At 43.9% G+C, this 23,866-nt stretch overlaps 1 protein-coding gene across 3 annotated transcripts in view; it reads right to left on the reverse strand.

Annotated features, from left to right (window-relative positions):
- Positions 1–23,866, reverse strand: part of Gramd1b (GRAM domain containing 1B) — a 168,300-nt gene that overhangs the window by 118,738 nt on the left and 25,696 nt on the right. For 2 of the 3 annotated variants that reach the window (XR_012445586.1, XM_020181582.2), the window contains exon 2: positions 5,977–6,054. Coding sequence is in view for 2 of the 3 variants with exons in the window: in XM_020181582.2 (XP_020037171.1) it covers positions 5,977–6,054 (78 nt within the window). In the remaining variant the exon portion in view is untranslated. The remainder of the gene's footprint in view (positions 1–5,976; positions 6,055–23,866) is intronic. The other variant, XM_074066504.1, reaches the window with a different exon arrangement.

The raw sequence follows: 23,866 nt of genomic DNA on the forward strand, positions 1-23,866 counted from the left end.
GTGACTAACAACAGACTTTTGTAAATGAGAGCTAAGGCTGAGAACAGTTAACCAAATTGCTTTTAAAAATGCAGTTAGGGCCGGTGCCGGTGGCTCACGCCTATAATCCTAGCTACTCAGGAGGCAGAGATCAGGAGGATCACAGTTTGAAGCCAGCCTGGGCAAAATAGTTCACGAGACCCTACCTGGAAAAACCTCTTCACAAAAATAGGACTGGTGGAGTGGCTCAAGGTGAAGGCCCTCAGTTCAAGCCCCAGTACCAAAAAAAAAAAAAAAAAAAAAAAAAGATGCAGTTAAGGCTGGGGATGTAGCTTAATGGTAGAATGCTTGCCTAGCATGTGAGGCCCCGGGCATGACCCCCAGCACTGCAATAAATGAAATTAAAATGTACAGCTGGGCACCAGTGGCTCGTGCCTACAATCCTAGCTACTTAGGCAGCTGAGATTGGGAAGACAGTGGTTTGATGCCAGCCTGGGCAAACAGTTCACAAGACTCCCGCATCTCCAAAATAACCAGAGCAAAATGGACTAGAGGTATGGCACAAGTGGTAGAGTGCCTGCTTGGCAAGCTCAACTGAGTTTGAACTCCAGTCCCACCAAAAAAATTAAAATGCACAATTAGTAAGGAACAAAGAAAGTGCTCAATGCAGTCTTCCTGAACTGCAAGTTGTTTGCTCTTAAGGATATAGCAATGTTATCAGCAGTCAATGAGCTCCACTCGACATGTAGCCTGGGCTCTCGCTGGCTCCTCTACATCCTATATCCTGCACACATTCCTGCATGTTTTGTCCTGCTCCTGCAGGATGCTACAGCCCTGCCTTGGCACTCACATGTGCACCTTCCCGTTCCATGTCTCAGCTTTCCTACTGCTCAAAGGTCTTCTGGTCAAGTGAGAACACGTTCTGTTGACACTCGCCTGCCATAAACAAAAGGTCCTTAATAAAACAGCTCTTTTTTCTACGGTCCTCACTTTGTTTAGGTGTTTCAGCTGTTGGAGAAAGGTACTAAATATAGATCTGGGTACTTGAAACCCTAATAATTGGTCCAGCTTTCTTCCTAGGTTTAGGAACCAGTGTTTTGGTTTGCCACTGGCTTCACCTTGAAGCATGAAAATGGAATAATATCCTGCATTTCAGCACATGTACATACACAAACTTTGGGAAATTTGTCTATTTTCCTTTTCACTGGAAACCTGGGGGATTGTTCCTACTTCTAAAACAATCCCCATTTCTCAATAAATGGATTCTTACCTTTAAATCAACCTTTTTCCTGGATGCCACAGAGTCCCAGGAAATCATAGTCACTCTGCATGAATGAAGCTACTTTCTTCTTCCCCTGCCATGGCTCCAAAAGCCCTCTTCCAGGACAGAACATGATGTGAATGAGGAAAAACAATTCTGAGAAGTCATCAAGTTTGACCATATAGAGACACTTTACCTACTATAGTCATAAGGACACTTTAATCAGTGATGTACCATAACTATGAGATGGCCCAGTAAGACTAAATCGCCTAGAAATGTTGTACCCATCTTAGTTTGGGTAAGCACACTCCATAATGTCCAAACAATGAGAAAGCCACCGAAAGATTGTCCCATGGTGAAGCAATGCATGACTATGGTAGGGTTATTACTTCGTCTCTAAATATGGTGTTCATTCTGAACCTTGTGCAGTACCAGGAAGAAAAATCAATATTTTTATTAAACCAGCTGAAAGTGCATCTTATACCGGAAGACTATAATTTTGCTCTTTAAAGCAAAAGAAATCAATGTTAATTTTTTGCCTGTTCTACGAAACGATCTATCATTATATAATTGATCACATGGTTTAGAGTATTAGAAGCAGTCTCAGACACCCACAGAGTGGGAGAAAATATTTGCCAACTGTACATCAGACAAAGGACTGATAACCAGAATATATAGGGAACTTAAAAAACTAAATTCTCCCAAAACTAATGAACCAATAAAGAAATGGGCAAGTGAACTAAATAGAACTTTCTCAAAAGAAGAAATTCAAATGGCCAGAAAACACATGAAAAAATGCTCACCATCTCTAGCAATAAAGGAAATGCAAATTAAAACTACACTAAGATTCCACCTCACCCCTGTTAGAATAGCCATCATCAGCAATACCACCAACAACAGGTGTTGGCGAGGATGCGGGGAAAAAGGAACCCTCTTACACTGTTGGTGGGAATGTAGACTAGTACAACCACTCTGGAAAAAACTTTGGAGGCTACTTAAAAAGCTAGACATCGATCTACCATTTGATCCAGCAATACCACTCTTGGGGATATACCCAAAAGACTGTTACTCCAGAGGCACCTGCACATCCATGTTTATTGCAGCACTATTCACAATAGCCAAGTTATGGAAACAGCCAAGATGCTCCAGCACTGACGAATGGATTAAGAAAATGTGGTATCTATACACAATGGAATTTTATGCAGCCATGAAGAAGAACGAAATGTTATCATTCGCTGGTAAATGGATGGAATTGGAGAACATCATTCTGAGTGAGGTTAGCCTGGCCCAAAAGACCAAAAATCGTATGTTCTCCCTCATATGTGGACATTAGATCAAGGGCAAACACAACAATGGGATTAGACTATGAGCACATGATAAAAGCGAGAGCACACAAGGGAGGGGTGAGGACAGGTAAGACACCTAAAAAATTAGCTAGCATTTGTTGCCCTTAACGCAGAGAAACTAAAGCAGATACCTTAAATGCAACTGAGGCCAATAGGAAAAGGGGAACAGGTACTAGAGAAAAGGTTAGATCAAAAAGAATTAACCTAGAAGGTAACACCCACGCACAGGAAATCAATGTGAGTCAATGCCCTGTATAGCTATCCTTATCTCAACCAGCAAAAACCCTTGTCCCTTCCTGTTATTGCTTATACTCTCTCTACAACAAAATTAGAAATAAGGGCAAAATAGTTTCTGCTGGGTATTGAGGGGGTGGGGGGAAGAGGGAGGGGGCGGAGTGGGTGGTAAGGGAGGGGGTGGGGGCAGGGGGGAGAAATGAACCAAGCCTTGTATGCACATATGAATAATAAAAAAAAAAAAAAAAAGAAGCAGTCTCAGAAAATGATGCCTAATACCCACCTCACCATTGGCCATTTGCAGTCCATGATAATACCTGCTCCAGCTGCCTGTCCGTGGAGTGGCAAAGAGGAAATGAGGTTATGGGAAGGACTCATCAATGTGGAAAGGCCGCCATTAATGGGACAGTGCCCTGTCTGTCAAAGGGGCCCAGAGTGAGGAACATGGGCCAGATCTCCACCATTGCCACAAATCTCCTCAGGTTCAAATGTCCTATTTGCTGTAGACCAGGACATCACAGACCAACACCCTACACACACCAGAGAGACTCTAAAATGGGTGGAAATGTATTACAGGAAGAATTGAGTGCAGCGTGTAAGAGTTCTGAGTCAAGGCTGGTGGCTAATTGGAGGTCTGGGAACTTGATCTCTCCAGAAGGAGCCCACTGGGTTGAGAAGAGATTTCACTGGGAAAGACCATGCTGAACATGTACCAGCCCTGAGTTTCTCAGGTGGGGGACATCCACAGAGACTGTCATAGGAACTACACAACTCACCACATCCCTTTGTGCCTCTTATGTCCATAGTCAACTGAAGCAAACATCCACATCCACCATGAAGAGATTAGGGACTCAGTAGACTCAGGATGGGAAGAAAAAGCAAGAGAAGAAATCTAGAGGGTTTTTCTGGGCAAAGTTTAGATGACAGCGTTTTAGTGAGGAATGGTCAGAGAAGGAGCTAGAATTTATATCAATATGCATTCCCAAATAGCCAACAAAAGGCAGAGCTCTCTTGCTAGCAAGCCACCATGTTCTACAGCAAAAGCCAGGTTATCCTTGGGAAAAGGTATTAGAGTAAGTGCAAGTCAGCTACTGACTGTCTCTCCCTGGAATGGCCCAAGCAGCAGAGAAAACAGAAGTGAGGTAAGGGGCTGGCAATCACGGACTTGATAGAGGAACGGCAACCGAGGACATCACAATAACGGACAGCATGCTTCTGAAGATTTTTGGTGGGCAAGGACAGGGAAGCAAGTTGTGCTAGGGACCTCTGTAGCCCATTCTCATTTGAGATTATGGATGTCGAAATCCGGAAAGCCTGACAGAGTATAGGCTACTCTAGGGACTGAGGGAGCTGCCCGCAGATCACAAGTGATTTTGTATTTCAAGGAGAATAGTCTTTGCCAGTTAGGGGCACCATGCCTTCATATACCCTCGGTCTAAACTGATGAGCTGCACCATTCACTTTGGTTAATAATGAACATAAAAGTGAGAACTTGGTGGGTACCAGTAGCTCACACTTGTAATCCTAGCTACTCAGGAGGCAGAAATCAGGAGGATCAGAGTTCATTCAAAGCCAGCCGGGGTAAACTGTTTGCTCGAGAGACCCTATCTAGAAAAACCCATCACAAAAAATAGCTGTAGAGTGGCTGAAGGTATAGGCCCTGAGTTCAAGCCCCAGTACCGAGGGAAGAAAAAAAAAAAAAAAATCCTGAGAACAAGGCAGAACTCACAGGCTTTGCAATGTAGACAGAAGGATCTAGAAATCACAGCTCTCTCACCCAGGATGGAACCCCTGACTGACACACCACCAGGCTTTGGCTCCAATTCTTCTGTGGAGGGTTAGTTCATTACTTTTCAAGGCCTTTTCCACTACACCGCTCTGATCACAGAACGTTCTTCCTAACCTAGCTGGATCCTTCTAGTTCTTAGGCTTTCATTTTTGGGTGCTGTTAGAGTCATCCTACATCTTCTCTTTTCCAAGTCAAACCTTTTTCCATCATCCAGCCCTTATAATGGTGTAGTTATCTTTCCTAATCTTTGTTTCATAGACATTACTATCCATTTTCAACGAACTCCAGATTACTCAAACTCATACAGACTATAACTAGGCCTCTTAATCGATGCACCGTGCTTCTGTTAGTGAATACAAAACTTTCAAAAATCATTTGACTCGTATTTGGCTGATAAATAAAACTCCTATGTTAAGTGGTCCAAGCAGTATGAGCACGTGCCTAGCAAGCATGAAGCCCCAAGTTCAAATCCCAGTGCTTCCCAGAAAAATAAAGTTGAAAATGCCTATGTTTTTTTCACATAAAATCCTTTCAAGTTAGGTGCCACCTTATGGCTATTCTGCACTTAAATCTTACCAGGGGTAGTGGTATATGTCTGTAATCTCAGCACTCAGGAAGTTGAGGCAGGAGGATCACAAAGTCCAGGGCAGGCTAGGCCACATAGTGAAACCCTGTCTCTTGTAACAGGCCAACTGAGCCCTTTAGTTCCTATCACTACTAAACATGGCAGAGGCCGTGATTAGCATACTTAAAGCCCTGGGTTCAATGTCCAGCACTGAAGTTCAATTGACTTTCTTTGGGCAAAGAAGCTTAATTTACAACCACAAGCCTACCTCTGTCTACCACTCACAGCACTGCAAGACTTAGATACTGTCTGGTCTTCACATCCAGAGTGCAAAGCTGCTTCAACCTCAAATCCTGTCATCAGCCTGCTCTCCATTATCCTCTACCACACACAATCCACACCAAGCCAGACAGGCTGGCATGCTGCTGCCATGTGACATTATACACAACATCTCAGGCACAAATTAGCCTTTTCCCACCTGATCCACACCGCATGTAACCTAATCAGGCATGGCTCAAATCCTAAATGCAAAGTGTTGCCAGCATATTTGGTTTGCCACATGGGGGCTTCTTCCTTGCTGAACACCAAACACCCTTGACTGGAGTCAGCCCTTGGTGTTGCTGCTCCTGGTTTCTTGAGTGCACAGCTTGTCTTTGCACTAGTCTCCAAGCGCAAAGGTCTGGCACTCCCCTATGCTTCTGTTTCCCAAAATTTTCACACAGGATAGAAGCAGTCTCACTCAAGGATCTTTCACCCCATTCATGGTCGTTCTCCTCCCATTCTCTCCCTCCTTTGATCTTACCTTTCTTCCCGCACTCGTGGACTCAGGAACCTGCTGGAATCATCGTCGTGGCTACTCTGCTGGCTGCTGTGCTGGCTGCTGAGAAAAGACACAGGATATGAGCCGTTAACCCTCAGCTTCTTTCTCAACCTCAGAGGAGGACGTTGAGACCTCCACTAGACAAAGAAGTGGGATTACAAAATAGTTCAGGCTATAAGTCCCCCTGCAAGTTTAGCACAGAGCACGCACTGGCAGACCAGTGCTAAAACTCCTCCCTTGACCCCTAAGGGCTGAGCCTGCTTGTCCCTTAATATACACCTCCCTAGGCAAGTGCCCCAGCTCTTAATCTCTCTGATGGGGTAATGATCCATTCTTCTTCAACCTACCCAGACCCCAAGGAATTGTGCAAACTAGGGGAGGGAGGGGTGTGGCAGGGTGTGGAGGGAGGGATAAGGCCAGAAGAAGAAAGACCTGATGGAATGAGAACACCCGGTCAGTCTGCTTCTCTGCCTCCGGGGCAGTGGGACAAGCTGAGGGAGTGTGAGAGAACAAAAGAAGGAATAAGGGGGCAGGGAGGGGGAGGGGAGAAATCCTTACTCCTGATCACCCAGCAGCTGGGTGATTACAGAGACTCTTCGTAAGTAGTCAGAGTTCTTTAAAGACTCCATACAGTAAGGAAATAGTGGAATAAAATAAAGCCACCTTTCATCTTTTCTTTTTTCTTTTTTGGTTTTTTGAGACAGTTTCTCCCTAAGAAGCTCAGGCTGACCTGGAACTCTCTATTCTCTTTGCCTCTGCCTCCCAAGTGTTTGGGATTACAGGAGAGCACCACAACAAACTGTCTTCTAGTTTTTTTGTTGTTGTTTTTTTGGGTTTTTACGGTACTGGAGTTTGAACTAAGGGCCTACACCTTGAGCCACTCCACCAGCCCTTTTTTTATGATGGGTTTTTTTTCGAGATAGGGTCTGGTGAACTATTTGCCCAGGCTGGCTAGGAATTGTGATCCTCCTGATCTCTACCTCCTCAGTAGCTAGGATTACAGGCGTGAGCCACCAGCGCCTGGCTATGCTAAAATTTTTTGTATTCTAATTTTTTGGTTTTTTCTGGAGGTATATTTTTTGTAGGTTGAGATCATTTTAATTCCATAATCATAAATTTCACATGTGCATACATAATTAACACTAAACATGTTGGTTAAAAAACACAAACAACACTTTGTTGTCCAATCTGTTAAATCAAAAAAGACAGAGGGAGAAAGGAGGACAGAGGAAGAGGAATAAGAGAAGTGGAGGGGGGAGGGGAGTAGAAGAAATAAGTAAGAAAAGAAAGCAAAATAAAAATTTAAAATTCTATTAACATAAATGCCACTATAACCCAAGCTACAATATAACCAAAATTGTTTCTTTATTCTGGTGGACTGTCCACTCTGAAAGGTATATTGATCTTTAGAATATATTCTTTACTTTGAATACCCAGGAGACACAAACTGAACAGCCTTGCAGAGTAAGTTGTCAATGTCAACTGAAGAAGCACATGATTTTTGTGTGTCGTGTGTATGATTACAGAGATAACCACGCTGTTAGGTTCTGCTCTTCCGGCAAGAAGTAAGTAACTGTTGGGTGCTGGGCCTGTAATCCTAGCTACTCAGGAGGCACACATCAGGAAGATGGCAGTTCCAAGCCAGCCTAGGCAAGTAGTTGTGAGACACTAACTAGAAAAAACCCATCACAAAAAAAAGGGGGCTGGTGGAGTGGCTCAAGGTTCAAACCCCAATTCCAGAGAGAGAGAGAGACAGAGAGAAAGAAGTAAATTACCTTTGAAGCAATTTGCATCAAAACGTTTAAAACACACACACCAGAAGGCAGGACAGTGCCCTACACAGTTTCCCAACCACATGGCAACTGACTTCTCTTTCCTTTGCTCTACACCAAGAGCTTTTCACTGCTGGCTCACTTGTCATTTCCACTTAATACACTTAGCTATTAAAAACTCCTGGCATTTGTGAGCCTCTGGGTTCAATCCCCAGAATTTGACTATAATGTTGCTGATGCACAAGATTTCTTGTGTGGGAGTCACCTGTTACGTGCATCAAGCACCCTCTGGGATGGTGCTGTTCCATAGGAGGCAGCCTACAAATGAATGGAACTCAAATTCCAAATCAGACAGTTACAGAGGCAAGCCTAAGAGTGGAGTACCAATCTACACCGTGGGCAGCACACGCAAAAAGAAACAAAAGAGGGAGTGTATAGAGCCTAGTGTTTTATACCACTTACAGGTGTCACAGGGGTTCAACCAACCCAAAGGAGCCTTATGGCCTTCTCAAGAAGAGTCGACCTTGACCCATTTGAATCAGGATAGGCTGGTTCTTCCTACTCACTCTACCCTTCCTCCAGCAATCAAAACTTAAAATTAAGCTAATTAAAAGAGGTCCTAAAGCTGGTAGAATGGCTCAAGTGGTAGAGCACTTGCCCAGCAAGCATGAGGACCGGAGTCCAAACCTCAGTACTGCAAAAAGAAAAAAAAAAAAATTGAGAGAGGTCCTACACCTGAAAGGGCAATGTTCTCCTTTCAGAAAAATTCTAGTCTGTAACTAGCAAGTTATCCCACTAGATGGCACTGTTGATCTCCAAACCAGAATCACAACCAGCCAAACCAATCCAGAGCATCAAAAAACAGAAGCAACAGCCTGTGATGGTGTAAAGCTGCAATGCCAGCACTTGGGAGGAGGATCACAAGTTTGAGGCCAGTCTAAGCTCCACAGTGAGATCCTCTCTCAAACCCAACCTAATCCACCACCACCACCACCATCCCCACCACCACCACCCCCACTCCTGCAAAAAAAAAAGAGACCCAATTCTCTGGCACCCCCTTCTGGTCTCTGCACAGTTTAAAAAGTTCAGATGGAGGTAAAAATAGGTCACCTTCATATTATTTATTCATTGGTAAGTAATTAAGAAACACCAACCTGTATGCATCAACAAGTATACATTCATATGTATGTATGTATGTATGTATGCACATATGCCAACAAGAGGCAGCATCAAGGTAATGGTTAAGACTCTAGAATCTGCAGCCTGGGCTACATAGCAAGACCTTGTCCCTAACCCCAAAACAATCTAGAATGTGGCATATGTCACATTCCACCTCTCGTTACATGACCCTAAGAAATTCATCTAACATCAGTTTCGTTACCTACCAAGCACAGATAGATGTTAATTGTAGTTCTTACATTGTAAGGTTGTCGTGAGGTTTTAAGAACACGTGAAGAAAGGAGAAGAGTGGGTGGCACATATATTAATTGCTATAAAATGCTAGCTGTCATTATCATGGGTAAGTGTATTGTGGCTTATGGGAAAAAGAAGAAAGAGAGAGAGGAGGAAGAGAGGGAGAGAGTTGGGAGAAAGAGGAGGAGGGGGAAAAGAAAGAGAAGACATGAAGATGTGAGTGAGTCAGACATGAATCCTGTTCTCAAGGTTTACAAACTGGAAAGCAAGATTGAATATAGCTACACTTTAAAGTAGAAAACAAGCCGGATAATGGAGGCTCATACCTGTATTCCTAGCTACTCAGAAGGCAGACATCAGGAGGACTGAAGCTCGAAGTCACCCCAGGCAAATAGTTAGTGAGACACTATCTCAAAAAAATTGGTGGAGTGGCTCAAGGTGTAGGCCCTGAGTTCAAACATCAGTACAAAAACAAAGTAGAAAACAATTACGCTCACAAGTACGTATCAAATGCTTGGAGAATCCAACATACAAAAGGTCACATCTTTCTGAAGCCAGTAAGAGAAGAGTGTCTTGACAACAAGGTATTTGCACTGACACTTAAAATTGGATGGAACCAGGCATGGTAATATACACCTATAATTCTAGCACTTGGGAGGCTGAGGCAGGAGAATCTTGAGTTTGAGACTAGCCTGGGTCACAAAGAGAGACCCTGTTTTAAAAAAAAAAAAATTGGATGGATTCAGGACAAGCAGAAATGGAAAAGAAAAGGCGCTCTCGGTCCGGGGATGCAGACACACACTGTGTACTGTAATGCAGTGACACTGGAACAGCAGACAAGGTGCAGGTGGTGAACAATGAGTGGAATTTTGGTGACCACTGTGCTGGAGGGAGTACAGGTAAATCCTTAATCCATGGTGGCATTTTTCCTCCTCCAGCGCCCTCAGGAGGGGTCTGGTCCTCCTCCACAGTAAGAGAGCTGTATTGAAACTTGAAAGAAGCTGAAAAGAACTTGGAGAAAGTCCAGCAGATGGCACTAGCAGATGAAAATGTCTGTTAGTGTGAAAAAGAAACTCTAAACAAAGACTTGGAATGCCTTTGCCTAGGCACCAGATGACAGAAAGATGGTTTAAACTGTAGCAAAGGGAATTTGCATAGGCATCTGTTTGCCATTCTCCCCAAGACAGCTAGTACAGACACTAGGATGACTTAAACCCCACCTGCTGTGAAGCTTCAGATAAAAATCACTGTAGAAACTAAAAGTTGGAGCACTAAACCAGGTACTAAATATGGTGGGAAGTTCTTACAATTCCAGAATTGTAAGCTCCAGCGGGAAGGCAGCTGACCAGAATCCTGGTTTTGTTCACCAGCATGCTAGAGCAGAGTTTATCCTGGAAGGTCACACTAAAACCAACAACACTAAGCCAGGCTGGGAGAGATCCATGGTAATCCAAGCCAAAGCACACTCCAGAAGGCAGGAATTCACTAGGCTGTGACCAGGAAGCTAAGCAATGCAGACTGGGCAAATTCCCATGACTCCACTGATCTCTCTCCTCCCTCCCCCTCCAGGAACACGTGCAGAAAGTACAGCCACCAGGAAGATGTCCTTGTGCCCTCTGGAAGGCATAGCTTCATTAAAGGGAGACACACAATCTGGCACCTTTTTTTTTCTTTTTTTTTTCCTGCAGTACTGGGGATTGAACCCAGGGGTTCATGTATTCTAGGTAAGTGCTCAACCGCTCAGCTACATCCCTAGTCCTTTTATTTTATTTTGGACAGGATTTCACCAAATTGCCCAAGCTGGCCTTGAATTTAGGATCTAGCTGCCTCAGCTTCTCCAGTAGCTGGGATTAAAGGCACAAGACACCACACCTGGCCTGGCACTTCCTAAGTAGAGTCAGCTCTTTCTCTCCTGAGCAACATAAGAGCCTCCTAAACCCAGAAGTTTTGATATTCTGGTGAGGCCCAGCACTCATGGTGGCTCTAATTAGCATTTGCAAAGCGTAATGAAATCGTGCACTCCCCCACACTGGGCCCAAGTAGCTTTGGGCTGTAACCTATGGTCCAGTGTATCACACCTTCAAAAGGCTCCAAGTGGCAGTTGCAGGTGTTCTGATTAATAAAAAGTGAGGAAATGAATTCTTTTAGGCAGCAAATACAGACAGAGACAGCATGCAGAAAGACAGGCCTGGGTTTGGCTGTTTTTTATTTTTTTTTTTGGTGATACTGGGTTTTGAACTAGGGGTCTCACACATGCTAGGCACTCTACTAATTGAGCCACTCTGCCAGCCATGTTTTTTTTTGTGTTGGGATTTTTCGAGATAGGGTCTCATGAACTATTTGCCCAGGGTTGACTTTGAACCTCAATCCTCCTGATCTCTGCCTCCTGAGTAGGTAGGATTACAGGTGTGAGCCACTGGTAACCGGCTTGGGGTATTTCTTATTGGCCCTATAACCTTGGCTGGCTCACTTATCCTTTCTTACCCTCAAAAATGAAGATTCATTGTGATTACTCCCAATGTAATCTTTAATTTACAGAACTGCACTGAAGATTAAGTTGTGCATAATTCAATCACAGTATCCAACTTCAGGAGTCAAGAGTCAGGGAAACAAGAGTTCTAGTCCTGACTCTGCCACTCAGCAGGGGGAGCCTGGGATTTAATTTTTCTAAGGGTCAAATGTGGGTGACAGTGCATGCTTCAAATGAGAGTTAGAAGTAGTAGAAATCAGTTGGTCACGCCTGTAATCCTAGCTACTTAGGTGACAGAGATCAAGAGGATCGTGGTTCAAAGGCAGCCCCAGGCAAATAGTTCACAAGACTCTACATCGAAAAGAACCCATCACAAAAAAGGGCTAGTGGAGTGGCTCAAGCAGTAAGAGCACCTGCCCAGCAAGCGTGAGGCCCTCAATGCTGCCAAAAATAGATAAATAAAATAAGAAAGAGTTGACATCATGTGGAGAAAGTGCAGAGGCCAGTATCTGGTCCTTGGTAAGTGGTATCAACTGTACTTCATAGTCACAATTAGTTTGTTGTGCATGGAGAAATGATAAACAAAAAAGACCCTCCATGGTTAAAAAAAAAAAAAAGTGACAGCCACCAGTCTGAAACTTAGGACCACACCATCAAGAGAAAGCTGTGTTTTCATGCTGAGTTATTCCCACATGTAAAATGACTCTGGTATTTACAATTTCAGTTTAACTAGGAAAAGTGGTGGCAGGTAGCAAAGAAGCAGACAATAAAGGAGACTAGTTTCTGTTTGTCACCTGGCAAGCAAGTATGGGAAAATCTAATAATAGAAAGTAAGTACACAGATACGATTGGGGCGCCACACGTGACTGCCACCTTCTTACACAACCTGCCTCACGGTCTCAAATACTACGTAGAAACAGCATGTTCGTGTGGAAATTGACAAGCTGCCTACCAAGTTAGGAGGCTTGCTTCTGCGATCAGCTCCCATGGAAACCCGCAGCAAGCTGGACGGCTGGGCAGAGACTCGGGGATTCAGAAGCCAGCTAAATCTGTCCCTAACTCACTACAGTTCATAAACACTTCTGTTGAATAGATCTTCTACCTCCAAACATGTCCATGTCTAAAACATTTTTAGTTTTGGTTTCGGTTTTAATTTTGAAACTAAACTTAGAAATAGCAGGGTCTTACTATATAGCCCTGGCTGGCCTCAAACTCGTGCTCCTCTTCCCTGAACCTCCCCTGTGCTGAGATTACAGGTACGCACCTACATACCCAGCTACTAATGGTTTTGTTTGTTTTTTTGTTGTTTTGTTTTTGCAGTACTGGGGTTCGAACTCAGGGCCAGCCCTTCAGCCACTCCTCCAGCCCTTTTTTGTGATGCGTTTTTTTTCCGAGATGAGATCTCGAGAGCTATTTGCTCGGGCTGGCTTGGAACCATTATCTTCCTGATCTCTGCCTCCTGAGTAGCTAGGATTACAGGTGTGAGCCACCGGCGCCCAGCTTAATGTATTTTTAAAAAGCTTCCCAGGGGCTCTGGGGGAAAACCAAGATGGAGACCCACATGTGCCTCTAGTCACATGCAGCCATGTAAATTTAAATTAATTAAAACTCAAGTCCTAGTCGCACTAGTAACATTTCAGGTATTCAATATCCACAGTTGACTAGTGGCTTCCATATTGGACAGAGGGATTCAGAACAGAACATTATCCTCCTCACAAAAAGCTTTGCTGTACAGTTCTGGTTTAGAAGTGCCCAGATCAAACCCAGGACTTGGGTTCCAGCTCTGCCACTTATGTTCTGACCAACTCAGAGCTGCGCACCTAAGTGCTCCCTACGCTCCCATCCCCTTGACTGTTAAAATGGAAGCAATTTCATAGCTCTGTTGTGGGGATTGAGTAAGTTAAGCACTTATGAGAAGGCTTAGCAAATAAATACATAAGTACCCAACAAATATTCGGAATGCTTATGCTTTATTGTCATATATTTGCAATTGTGCTGGGGTCTCTTCACGTCCAACAGGAATCTGGTGTATGAATCTGTGTATGCCCAGTGCTAATTCCACCTTCTCCTCCTCGTACTCACACAGCCTGGAAATGCAACCGCCTCATTCCACTCAAGTTCTGCAGACTCCACTTCCTCCTGTCTCCCAAATTTCCAGCCTCCACTCATCACTCCTACTGCTGCTTACATCCCTCTCATCACTCTGCGCTCAGATTACTTTAATAGGCTCCTGCTTTTCCTTTTGCCAGTCTGGCCCCTCTCCGTCTATCCGTGACACTGACACAATGATCTTACTAACAGGGAGATTCCATCCCTCATGTCTCTCCCTGACTTAAAATCCTTGGGGCAAGGTTGAGGATATAGCTCAGTGGTGGAGCACTTGTCTTCTGTGCACAAAGCCCTGGCTGGATTTAATCCCCAGCACTGCACACATTCAAAAAAGTCCTGGAGGATTTCCCATAAATTCGGAGCAAAGTCCATACTGCTTATCTCAGCAATAAAAGCCTCATTGCCTGAAAGCTTTCTCGCTTCCCAGCTCCCTCCATCTCCCAACTGCAGCTCAACTCAGCCATGCTTCTTGCCTCTGTCTTTGAATTCCCTCTTTTCCTGGTCTGGCATGGCCTTTTCTCTACTTCCTTCCTTGCCCCACTAGTTCCCATCACAGAAGCAATATGGCTTGGGGATTGAGCCTCAGGACTCTAGCATTAGACTGCCTGCATTAAATCTTGATTTTCACTTACACCACTCAATTTCATCCCCTACAGAATATTCTGTACTATAAGATAGTGTCTACCTGACTGGAGAGCTAGGCGATTTAAAACAATTAATAATCACAAGAAACATAGGTGTCTGGCGTTGAGTAAGCACTCAGTATTATGGCTATTACCCTTCAAAAGTAGAACCTTCTCAGAAATCTTCCTTGATAGCTATTATCTATACCATAGTCCTATATCACTCTATGCTGGCCTTTTTCATAACAATTATCATACATCTTGGGATTCAGTAATTACAATTCACACTATTTCTTGTACCACATTATAAATGATTTGAAAGCAAAGATCCTATTTTATTTGCCATTTCTTTCTAATTCCCAGTGCCTGGGAATATTACATGTACAACATATGTCTGATAAATGAATGAGCATCTATATAGCCCTGTCCTCTCTTGCTACATTTATAAAGGTCTCCACTTCCACTCCATACTCTCTGGTCAGTGAGAAAGACTCCCTGCTGAGTACTCTCAAAATTACACTTCCCTTCTTGTTCATCAGCACTGTACAGAGCCCTGATTAGGCCTCAGGGATGCGTAAAGGAGAGTCTGTGACTTCAAGGAGCCCACAGCTCAGTTTGGATTCCTGGTGTGTCATTCATTCATCCATGTTTTCACCCACTTCGCCTCAGGCACTGGTGCTAGGCTCTGGAGAAACCAACTTGAATTAGACATACATGGTCTTCCAAATAAGGAAGCCAGCACAACAACCACCAGTATCCCCCTAATGCCAGCCCCAATGCTCCACCCTTGGGTCAAAGTAGTGGCCCTGCTCTCAGGTATCTAAGGTGAGAAAGCAGCATCTCCCGTTTGACAGTGCCTCCAGCAGAAGATGAGCAGAAAAGAATGTTCAAGAAGGCACTGGAGGCAAATATTAGTAGGAGATTTTTGAAACCCAAGGCTAGGATTTTTTTGTTTCTTTCTTTCTGATTGCTTATGAGTTTAAATTTTCATGCCAATCCTTCACTCTCGTGAATACAGAAAACCAGCTTTGATTGGGGGAAAAAATTAAATATTCTTTCCAATGTCTTGTTCTATGTTATTTTTCCACAAAGAGTAAAGATCTTTTAATCCACAATAAAATTCTAGGCCTCTTGCCCCCCACAATTAAAAAATTATACTTACCCCATTATATTCCTGACATGAGTTTTGAGAAAGGGGCAAGGAGACTTGTATCAGCTCCAACCCTCTTCAGTCGCTCTTAGCTACATCAGCACACTGCTTTTTTCTAGTGCCCCCATCCTAGTAGCTTCTTTGCCTCAATCACTACTGAGCTTCACAGTGAAACCTTACTCTTGAGCGAGTAAGTACAAATTAACCAGGTCACTTAGAGGTAGACCTTTACTCAGGAGGCATTGTGGTCAACCAAGTTGCTTCCTAGAAGTTTGCAAGGATTGGTCAAGACTTTGGACAGTGAAGTCTCAAAGGCCAGCCTCCCTCCAGCTGCCACTCCCCCCTCCCTCCTGCTCCAGCTCCCTGCATCCCCTCCCCACCCATAGAAAATCCCTTGCCTCTCAATCCAGAGCATTCACACTAGGGAAAGAAGTCAGTACAAGGATACTGCAGAAAGTTCTCAAATTCAGAGCAAGCAGAAGCCATTTTTATGCACAGATAACCCCAAAACTTTACTTTGGACAAGAAACTTTATCCTGGTCCCTTATTCCAAATTGCTCAAAGTGAAGAGTTCAATCTTCTCCATAGAATTTCTCCACTGGGGCAAGGCAGGTCACACAGAGGGCTGCGCCTTTGTTTCCTACAACATCCCCGCCAAGACGTTTTGGAAGACACATCTGACCCAACACTATTTGTCTCCTAATTAATTTGCATATGTGTGTGCTTCTAGTCACATAACTGCCATTCAGAACTTCAGGTCAGCCAATAGCATGCCTCACTACACTGGGCTGGCAAAATTCAAGCCCAACCCCCTTAATGTTTTAGGTTGTCTTTTCACATTCAAAATGAATGTGTGCTTGCTGGTATGCTTTGGGAAACGTCAAAAAAGCAGCTAAAGGGACCCCTCTTTCCCAGGAACCATGAACTTTGTGATCAATACACAAACTGCTGTTTGCTTGATCTCCTCATGGTTTCTGTCCCATCTCCTCCATGCACTCTCCCCCAACAATAGTCTCATTCAAATCCACGGATTCAACAAAACTCCACGTGCTTACTCCTAAATTTGTATCTCCAGTTCAGATTGTTCCACCAAGCTCCAGGTCCTTGTATCAACAGCTTACAAGGTATCACCCAAGTCTGCTACCCCAGGCTCCTTCAACAGCACATGCAAAACTCCTCTCTCCTCACTTCTCTCAAACAACTCATATCTGCCTTCCTAAACTCAATCACCTGCTTCACCACCCATCCAATTAGCTGTCCAAACAAGGAAACTCAAATAGTTTCAGCAGTTTATCCTCCATCACTCCGAACGCCAATCTGTCACCAAGTTCCATTGCTCCTACCGCTGAAATGCCTTTTATATCCATCCTCTCCTCTCTATCCCTAGTGTCCCGGTCCAAAGACCAGTGCACACTGCTCTGTAAGACTCAGCTGGAGCCAGGTGTGCTGGTGTACATCAGCAGTCCCAGCCCTAGGGAGGCAGAGGCAGGAGGTTTGAGAGTCGAAGGCTAGCCTGATCCTGTCTCAAAAATCTCAAAAATAAATAAAAAAAATAATAAAAATCACTTGTAAACTGTTTTCAAAAAAATAAGTTCCTACACGGATTCTGACTCTAGGGTCCTGGTGTTGAAATTGAAGGGTATTTCTGTTGATGTTGTTTGGGTTCTGGTTTTTTTTGTTGTTGTTGTTTTGTTTTTGTACCTGAAGGGTTTTGTTGTTGTTTGTTTTTTTGAGCAAAATGGTAGGACAGTTTACTAAGGGAAAGAATGAAAGCTCCTACAGGAAGGGAGGGAGGGGGTCCAGAATGGGTTGCCCACCTGAAGGGTTTTTGACAGTCATCTTGGGTTTGCAAACTACTGAAGTTTCACCCTATTGAAATGGCTTTTTAACCCTTTACAGCACAGATAAATGTTTGATAAGCAGCCTGGGAGTATGAGTTGGCTCATCTGCCAATTTCTGTGGTATAAACACTCCCACTATGGTCAGTTTAAAGACAGGTGCTCTACCACTTGAACCACTCTGCCAGGCCCGTGGTCAGTTTCTGAAGTCACTAAAATTGGCATTGGGAAGTGATGGGAACACTCTCAAAAGATGATGCAAGCTGGGCTCCAGCACATAGATGCACTCAGACTGCCTCCTGTTGCCTTCTATATTATATTGGGGTTTTGTTGTTTTTTGATTTTTGGTTTTTTGGGGGTTGTTTTTGTTTTGTTTTGTTTTGTTTTGTTTGCAGTACTGGGGCTTGAATTCAGTGCCTGCACATTGAGCACTCCACCAGCCCTTAATTTTGTGAAGGTTTTTTTCAAGATAGGGTCTCATGGAACTATTTGTCCAGGCTGGCTTTGAGCCACAATCCTCCCAATCTCTCTGCCTCCTGAATAGCTAAGATTACAGACGTGAGCCACCAGTGCCTAGCTTTTTCCTGTTGCCTTCTAAAGTAGCTCTGAATATGCCTCTTCCCAGGCTAAAATCTTTTGAAGTCTTCTACACATCATAGGATGCAGTCTAAAGTTCTTTGCTTGACACGTGAGGCTTTATAACATGAAGCTGACTTCCTCAGCAGAATGTTCCACCTGAGCCCTTCATGCTATTAACACTGAACCACTCAATACGCCATGCACATTCATTCTTCCAAACCTTGTCCATGTTGGTCTCCCTGCTTTGAATGCCTCTTCTACTTGATCTGAATCTTCTACCTTGGCCAGTTAAGTCCCCTGTCACATAGAAGCCTGGCTGTTTGTTCCCTCTGGTACACTCAGGGATTAAATTAGTAACTTTTTCCCCCTGCCTGAACCAGAGTTCTGCTCCCTTTGTACCACAGAACTAACGACAAATCCAAGCCTGAACACTGATCACCGGTGACAAGGGTCATTCTGCCCTATGTCCTGTGCCTCAGAGAGAAGACTACATCAGGAAATACCTCCTTGAGTTAAAACATTGGCTTCTCTTTCCAAATCATTCAAGATACTGTACACTTACACGTTGTATCTAATTCTGACAATAAACCTTCACATCAAAGCAGTGCTTTACAGTTTAGTGCTTCTAAGTACATATTCCACCTAATCTTTTCAACCTCATAAGATAGAAAGAAATAGATCCTCTGAAAAGGGAATAATATGCTAATATTACACGAGCCTTATTAGCATATACAACCAATACATGTGGATAAAAAAAACCTTAAGAGAAATATGTGCTCTGACCTTTATTTGAAGGTGAAGAAAATAAGGCTTCCAGGGTGAGACATGACACGTGTTAGAATAAACTGTTGGTGGGCTGGAGATGTGGTTCGGTGGTGGAGGGCTTGCCTAGCACACGTGAGGCCTTGGGCTCCATCCTCAGTACCACAAAAAAAAGAAAAAAAAAAATCTATACCTAGAAGCTGCTCTGGACCAGTTTGAGACAGTTGACCAGATGGTCACAAGGCCACAGATGAAGCCATAAAAATAACCTGAAAAAAAAAAAAAACCTTACATCTAAGAGCAGACACATAACTTAGTGTAAAAACCATAGTTAAACCAAATAAGACATGTGCAAGGGGGTAGGGAGAGGACTTCCTTGAGTGACAGCCAGGGTTTGAGAGACTTCTAGGAGGCCAGGGAAGGGTTGGCCTGCAGCCCAGGGGGAGGCTTTGGGGACCAGAGAAGCCAGCACCATCCTGGTTATGAATGAGGACAAGACTCAAGGGCCAGACCAGCTGCTCAGCAGAAATGCTGCCGCCCTGAGAGCCTCTTCACAGAAACAGGTGTAGGAAACAGGACCCTGGCAGTGTGACTCTACTCTGCTACCAGCGGAAGTCAGAGTGGCTTGATTTAGGAGTTAACCTGGCACACACTGTGGCAGCTGAGTCCCCAGAAACAATAACTTAAATGCTGGCAAGAATATTTTAGCAGAAGCCCGGGACAAAGGAGTACTGGTTCACTCACAGCTGACTGAAGGCCAAACTCCACTAAAAACACCTGTGCTTTAGCCAGGCACAGTGGCTCACACCTATAGTTCAGCTACTTGGGAGGCAGAGATCAGGGAGAATAAAGGTTCAAGGCCAGCCTAACTCAACCAACAAGCAGCTGCAAGCTGTGCTATTTTCCAGAAAGAATTCTTTCAGCCTCCTGCTTTCCCCATTCTGGCCCCGCTCTCCTTCCTCACCCCTCCTCATCCAACTGCATTTGCCCTCAGCCCCAGGAAACAACTGGTTTATGGGGAAACTGTCATCCTGGCTTTTTCTACTTGGAAGAAATAACAACAGTCCTAATCAAGAACTCTGGTCATCTACTAACTCATGGGGGCCCAGAGGGCTGGGAAGAAATAACAGCACAGACTGGACCTGGAGTCAGGATGTCTAGGGATAAATAGCCCAGCCTGTTTCCATGGGGGATTAAATGCCATGTCTTTCCTGCTAAGCCCTTTGGGAATCTTTGGTTGGTTGTTTGATTTGGCTTCTGGGGTTTAAGTTTCGCTGTTGTTCTTGTCATTTTTGAGACAGGATCTCACTATGTACCCCAGACTGGCCTCCAGAATGCTGGGATTACAGGTATGTATTACCACACCTGGCTCCTGTCAAGCTTTGACAACTTTCTGATGAAGTATTTATGCCACACACAGTCGCTTTTTATCAACATGAAGGTAGCAGATACTGGTTAATTCAGAATATGGAACAAAAGGAAACAGAAGTTAAATAATGCACAAATCTTTACTTTTGAAAAATTTTAAGGAAACACACACACACACACAAGCACATTCCTGCCCGATATTCAATTCATCGTTTTCAGTTCTAGATCCACCTATTAGACAACAGGCATAAAAAGAATTTTGATGATTCACAAAGTAGATCGTTCATTGGTTCAAATTTCATTCAAACAACACTTTTTGCATGACAGCTTTGCACAGAGGAAAAATGAGAAGAAAGTTTTGGGTGGGCCAGGCACTGAGCTGGGAGGTGGAAGGCCCAGAGTAGCGGAAGGCTGAGCCATGCCCTCCAGAATCTTAACCTGTGTTTAAAAATAGGACCTAAAGCCTAAAATAATTACGAATAACCAAAGTTCCTATCAGATAGAAAGGGAGAAACTGGTATGTATCAGGTACCTAGTACACACATTTTTCACACACAATCTCACTCACAAGTCAGTAATTGAGGAAAATAGTATTCTCTTTTTATACAAATTCTGTTCTCTTCTCAGTTTCTTCATAAGTCTCACTATGTAGCCCACGCTGGCCTCAAACTCTCCATCTTCCTGCCTCAGACTCCTGAATAGCTGAGATTATAGGTATGACACACCACACCTGGATTCATTTCTTTCTTTTATTTTTTCTCTCTTTTTTTGGTGGTACTAGGGTTTGAACTCATCAATTTATTGATTGATTAATTGCAGTACTGGGGCTTGAACTTGGGGCCTACACTTTGACTCCACCAGTCCTTTTTTATGAAGGGTTTTTTCCCAGATAGGGTCTCACAAATTATTTGCCCAGGAGGGCTTGGAACCTCGATCCTCCTGATCTCTGCCTCCTGAGTAGCTGGGATTATAGACAGGAGCCACCGGTGCCCAGCTCATTCATTTTTTTATATTGAGATTCCTTTACATCAGATACTCAAATCTTCCCGAAGTCCAAGGGCTGAGCACCGTAACTATAAAGCACGCTCCATGTGGCATTCTTTCTGACCTACCCAGCTCCCCTCCTACAGCCTCATTCCTTAAACATGCTGCTCCAAATCCAAGGCTAGGCAATTGTACCACTTGCCTAAAGCCCACGAGTGTCTTGTCTGAATACACCATGTTACCTTTGCCGTGCTAAGAGCATTAAAATGATGGTTCCCACGCATCACTGACTGAGGAGATGTGACTCAGAGTCGAGGGAAAGTTCCAGAACACGAAGGACTTGTCCCAGAAGAACCATCAATTTAATCAGCATTTCCTAACTGGACCCACCCCGATGCAGACTTGAAGCTTAAAATACTCCAACTCCCCAGACATTCCCACATGGAAAGAGATGCAAGTCCTTGTCACTCAAAACACTCCCTTCTGTCTTTTCTGCTTGTCACTCATACCAGGGAGCATGATGAGCAGGGAGAAACCCAGCCTTTCGCACTGCTTATCCAGGATATTGTTTATCCTACAGATCAAAAAAAGATTTGCTTCCAACATTTTTTTTGTTTTGAGACAGGATCTCTATGTAAGCCCAGACTGGGCCTCAATCTTGCAGTCTTCCGCCTCAGCCTCCCTAGTGCTGGGATAACAGGTATGTGACACCACACCCCTTTCCAATTCCTTTCTGTCCATTTCCTTCTCAAGGTGGTTGAAGCGAGAGACAGTCCTGAACGACATCATGACAAATTCAGGCCCCATCCCTGAGTCTGGCTGAAGGAGAATCTCACTTGGATGAAGCAAGTTGGAATGCTGGTGATGTCCAGGTACCTCAGGGGGACAAGGATTCACCAGAAATGGGCTCAGAGTGGTTTTCATTTCACCACATGTCTTTGAGGGTTGAAGTTCCCATCTTCTCTGCCTTCCTTTGGTTATCTCGCTCTTCACACTGGCGATCTCCCCCAACTACGTCTATTTCCTCTCTGGTCACTGTTTCCTGCCCTGCAATCAAGCTGGCTTCTCTGCTGCCTCACAGTAACTGCTCTCTTATTAAAGATGACTGCCGAATGGTCTTTATATCTCAGTCTAATTCTTTCTGACATTTCCACAGCATTTGAAGTGACTCCTCCTTCTTGAGAGAGAGAGACAATATATATATATACATATATTTCACTCGAAGCTTAATTCCAGTTGTAGTAAATGAAATCACACCTCTCCTTCAACAACCATTTATGAGGCTCCTGCAGTGTGCCAGGCTCCACTGGAGGGAACACAAAGATTCGAACAGAAGGAAACCCATATTCTGTCCTTAAGGAATTTGCTCTTAGATAATGTTACACAATCACTGTTTCAGGGAGGGTGGAATGGGGAAGAACATCTACAAAGTTCCGTGCCCTCACAGGAGAAAGACCAGCTGGAGAAAATCTTTGCCAGCTATACATCAGACACGGGACTGATAACAAGAATATACAGGAAGCTCAAAAAACTAAACTCCCTAAAAATCTGTGACCCAATAAAGAAATGGGCAAATGAACTAAAGAGAACTGTTTCAAAGGAAGAAGTCCAAATGTTTAAAAAACACATGAAAAAATGCTCACCATCCCTGGCCAAAAAGGAAATGCAAATCAAAACCACACTAAGATTCTACCTCACACCTGTTAGAATTGCTACCATCAAGAACAACAACAACAAATGTTGGCGAAGATGCAGGGATAAAGGAACCCCCATACACTGCTGGTGGGAATGTAAGCTAGTACAACCACTGTGGAAAACAATATGGAGGCTTCTTAAAAAGCTAAACATAGATCTGCCATAGGATTCAGCAATCCCACTCCTAGGGATATACCCAAAGGAATGTGATGCAGGTTATTACAAAGGATATACAAAGGCACCTGCACACCCAAGTTTATTGCAGCACTATTCACAATAGCCAAGCTATGGAAACCGCCAAGATGCCCCACTCCCAATGAATGGATTAAGAAAACGTGGTATTAATACACAATGGAATTTTAGTCAGCCACAAAGAAGAAGGAAATTTTGTCATTTCCAAGTAAATGGATGGAACTGGAGAACCTCATCTTAAGTGAAGTTAGCCAGACTCAGAAGGCCAAAAATTGCATGTTCTCCCTCATATGCGGACTTTAGACCTAAAATAAGTGCAGTAATATTTTTGGACATGGGTCACACACTAAGGGGAGACTACACACAGGAGGGATAGGAAAAGGGAAGAAAACCAAAAACTTGAATGTGAAAAAACAAGGAATCTCCCTGTGTAGCTATCCTTATCTTAAACTAGCAAAAATGTTGTGTTTTTCTTATTATCTTTTATGTTTTTCCTTCAACAAAATCAGAGAACAAGAGGGTAGGACAGGTTCTGCCTGGGAGGGGGGGAGTAGGGGGAGTGTATACACATGTAAGTAAATGTAAAAACGATAAAATAAAATTAAAAAGAAAGACTAGCTGGGGACCCCTGGGGAAACAGAGAGGGCTTCCCAAAGGAGACAGCATTTGAGCTGACATTTGAAAGATGAGTAAAATTTTACTAGGCAAACCAGATTCCAAACAGAAGGATTAGCTCGCAGAGCAGCACGTAATCAGTCAAGTACCACGAGCTCCACATTGCTGGAGATGAAGGCCCAGGGGAGAACGGAGAGAGATGAACATGGACAAGTTGAACAAAGTCCACATCCTGAAGGGCCTACTGTCCAAGAAGAAGGATGAGAATCCACCCTGTGGGTGATGAGGAGGCAATGAAGGAT

Source organism: Castor canadensis, chromosome 2, assembly GCF_047511655.1.
Source record: "Castor canadensis chromosome 2, mCasCan1.hap1v2, whole genome shotgun sequence".
NCBI classification, from domain to species: Eukaryota; Metazoa; Chordata; class Mammalia; order Rodentia; family Castoridae; genus Castor; species Castor canadensis.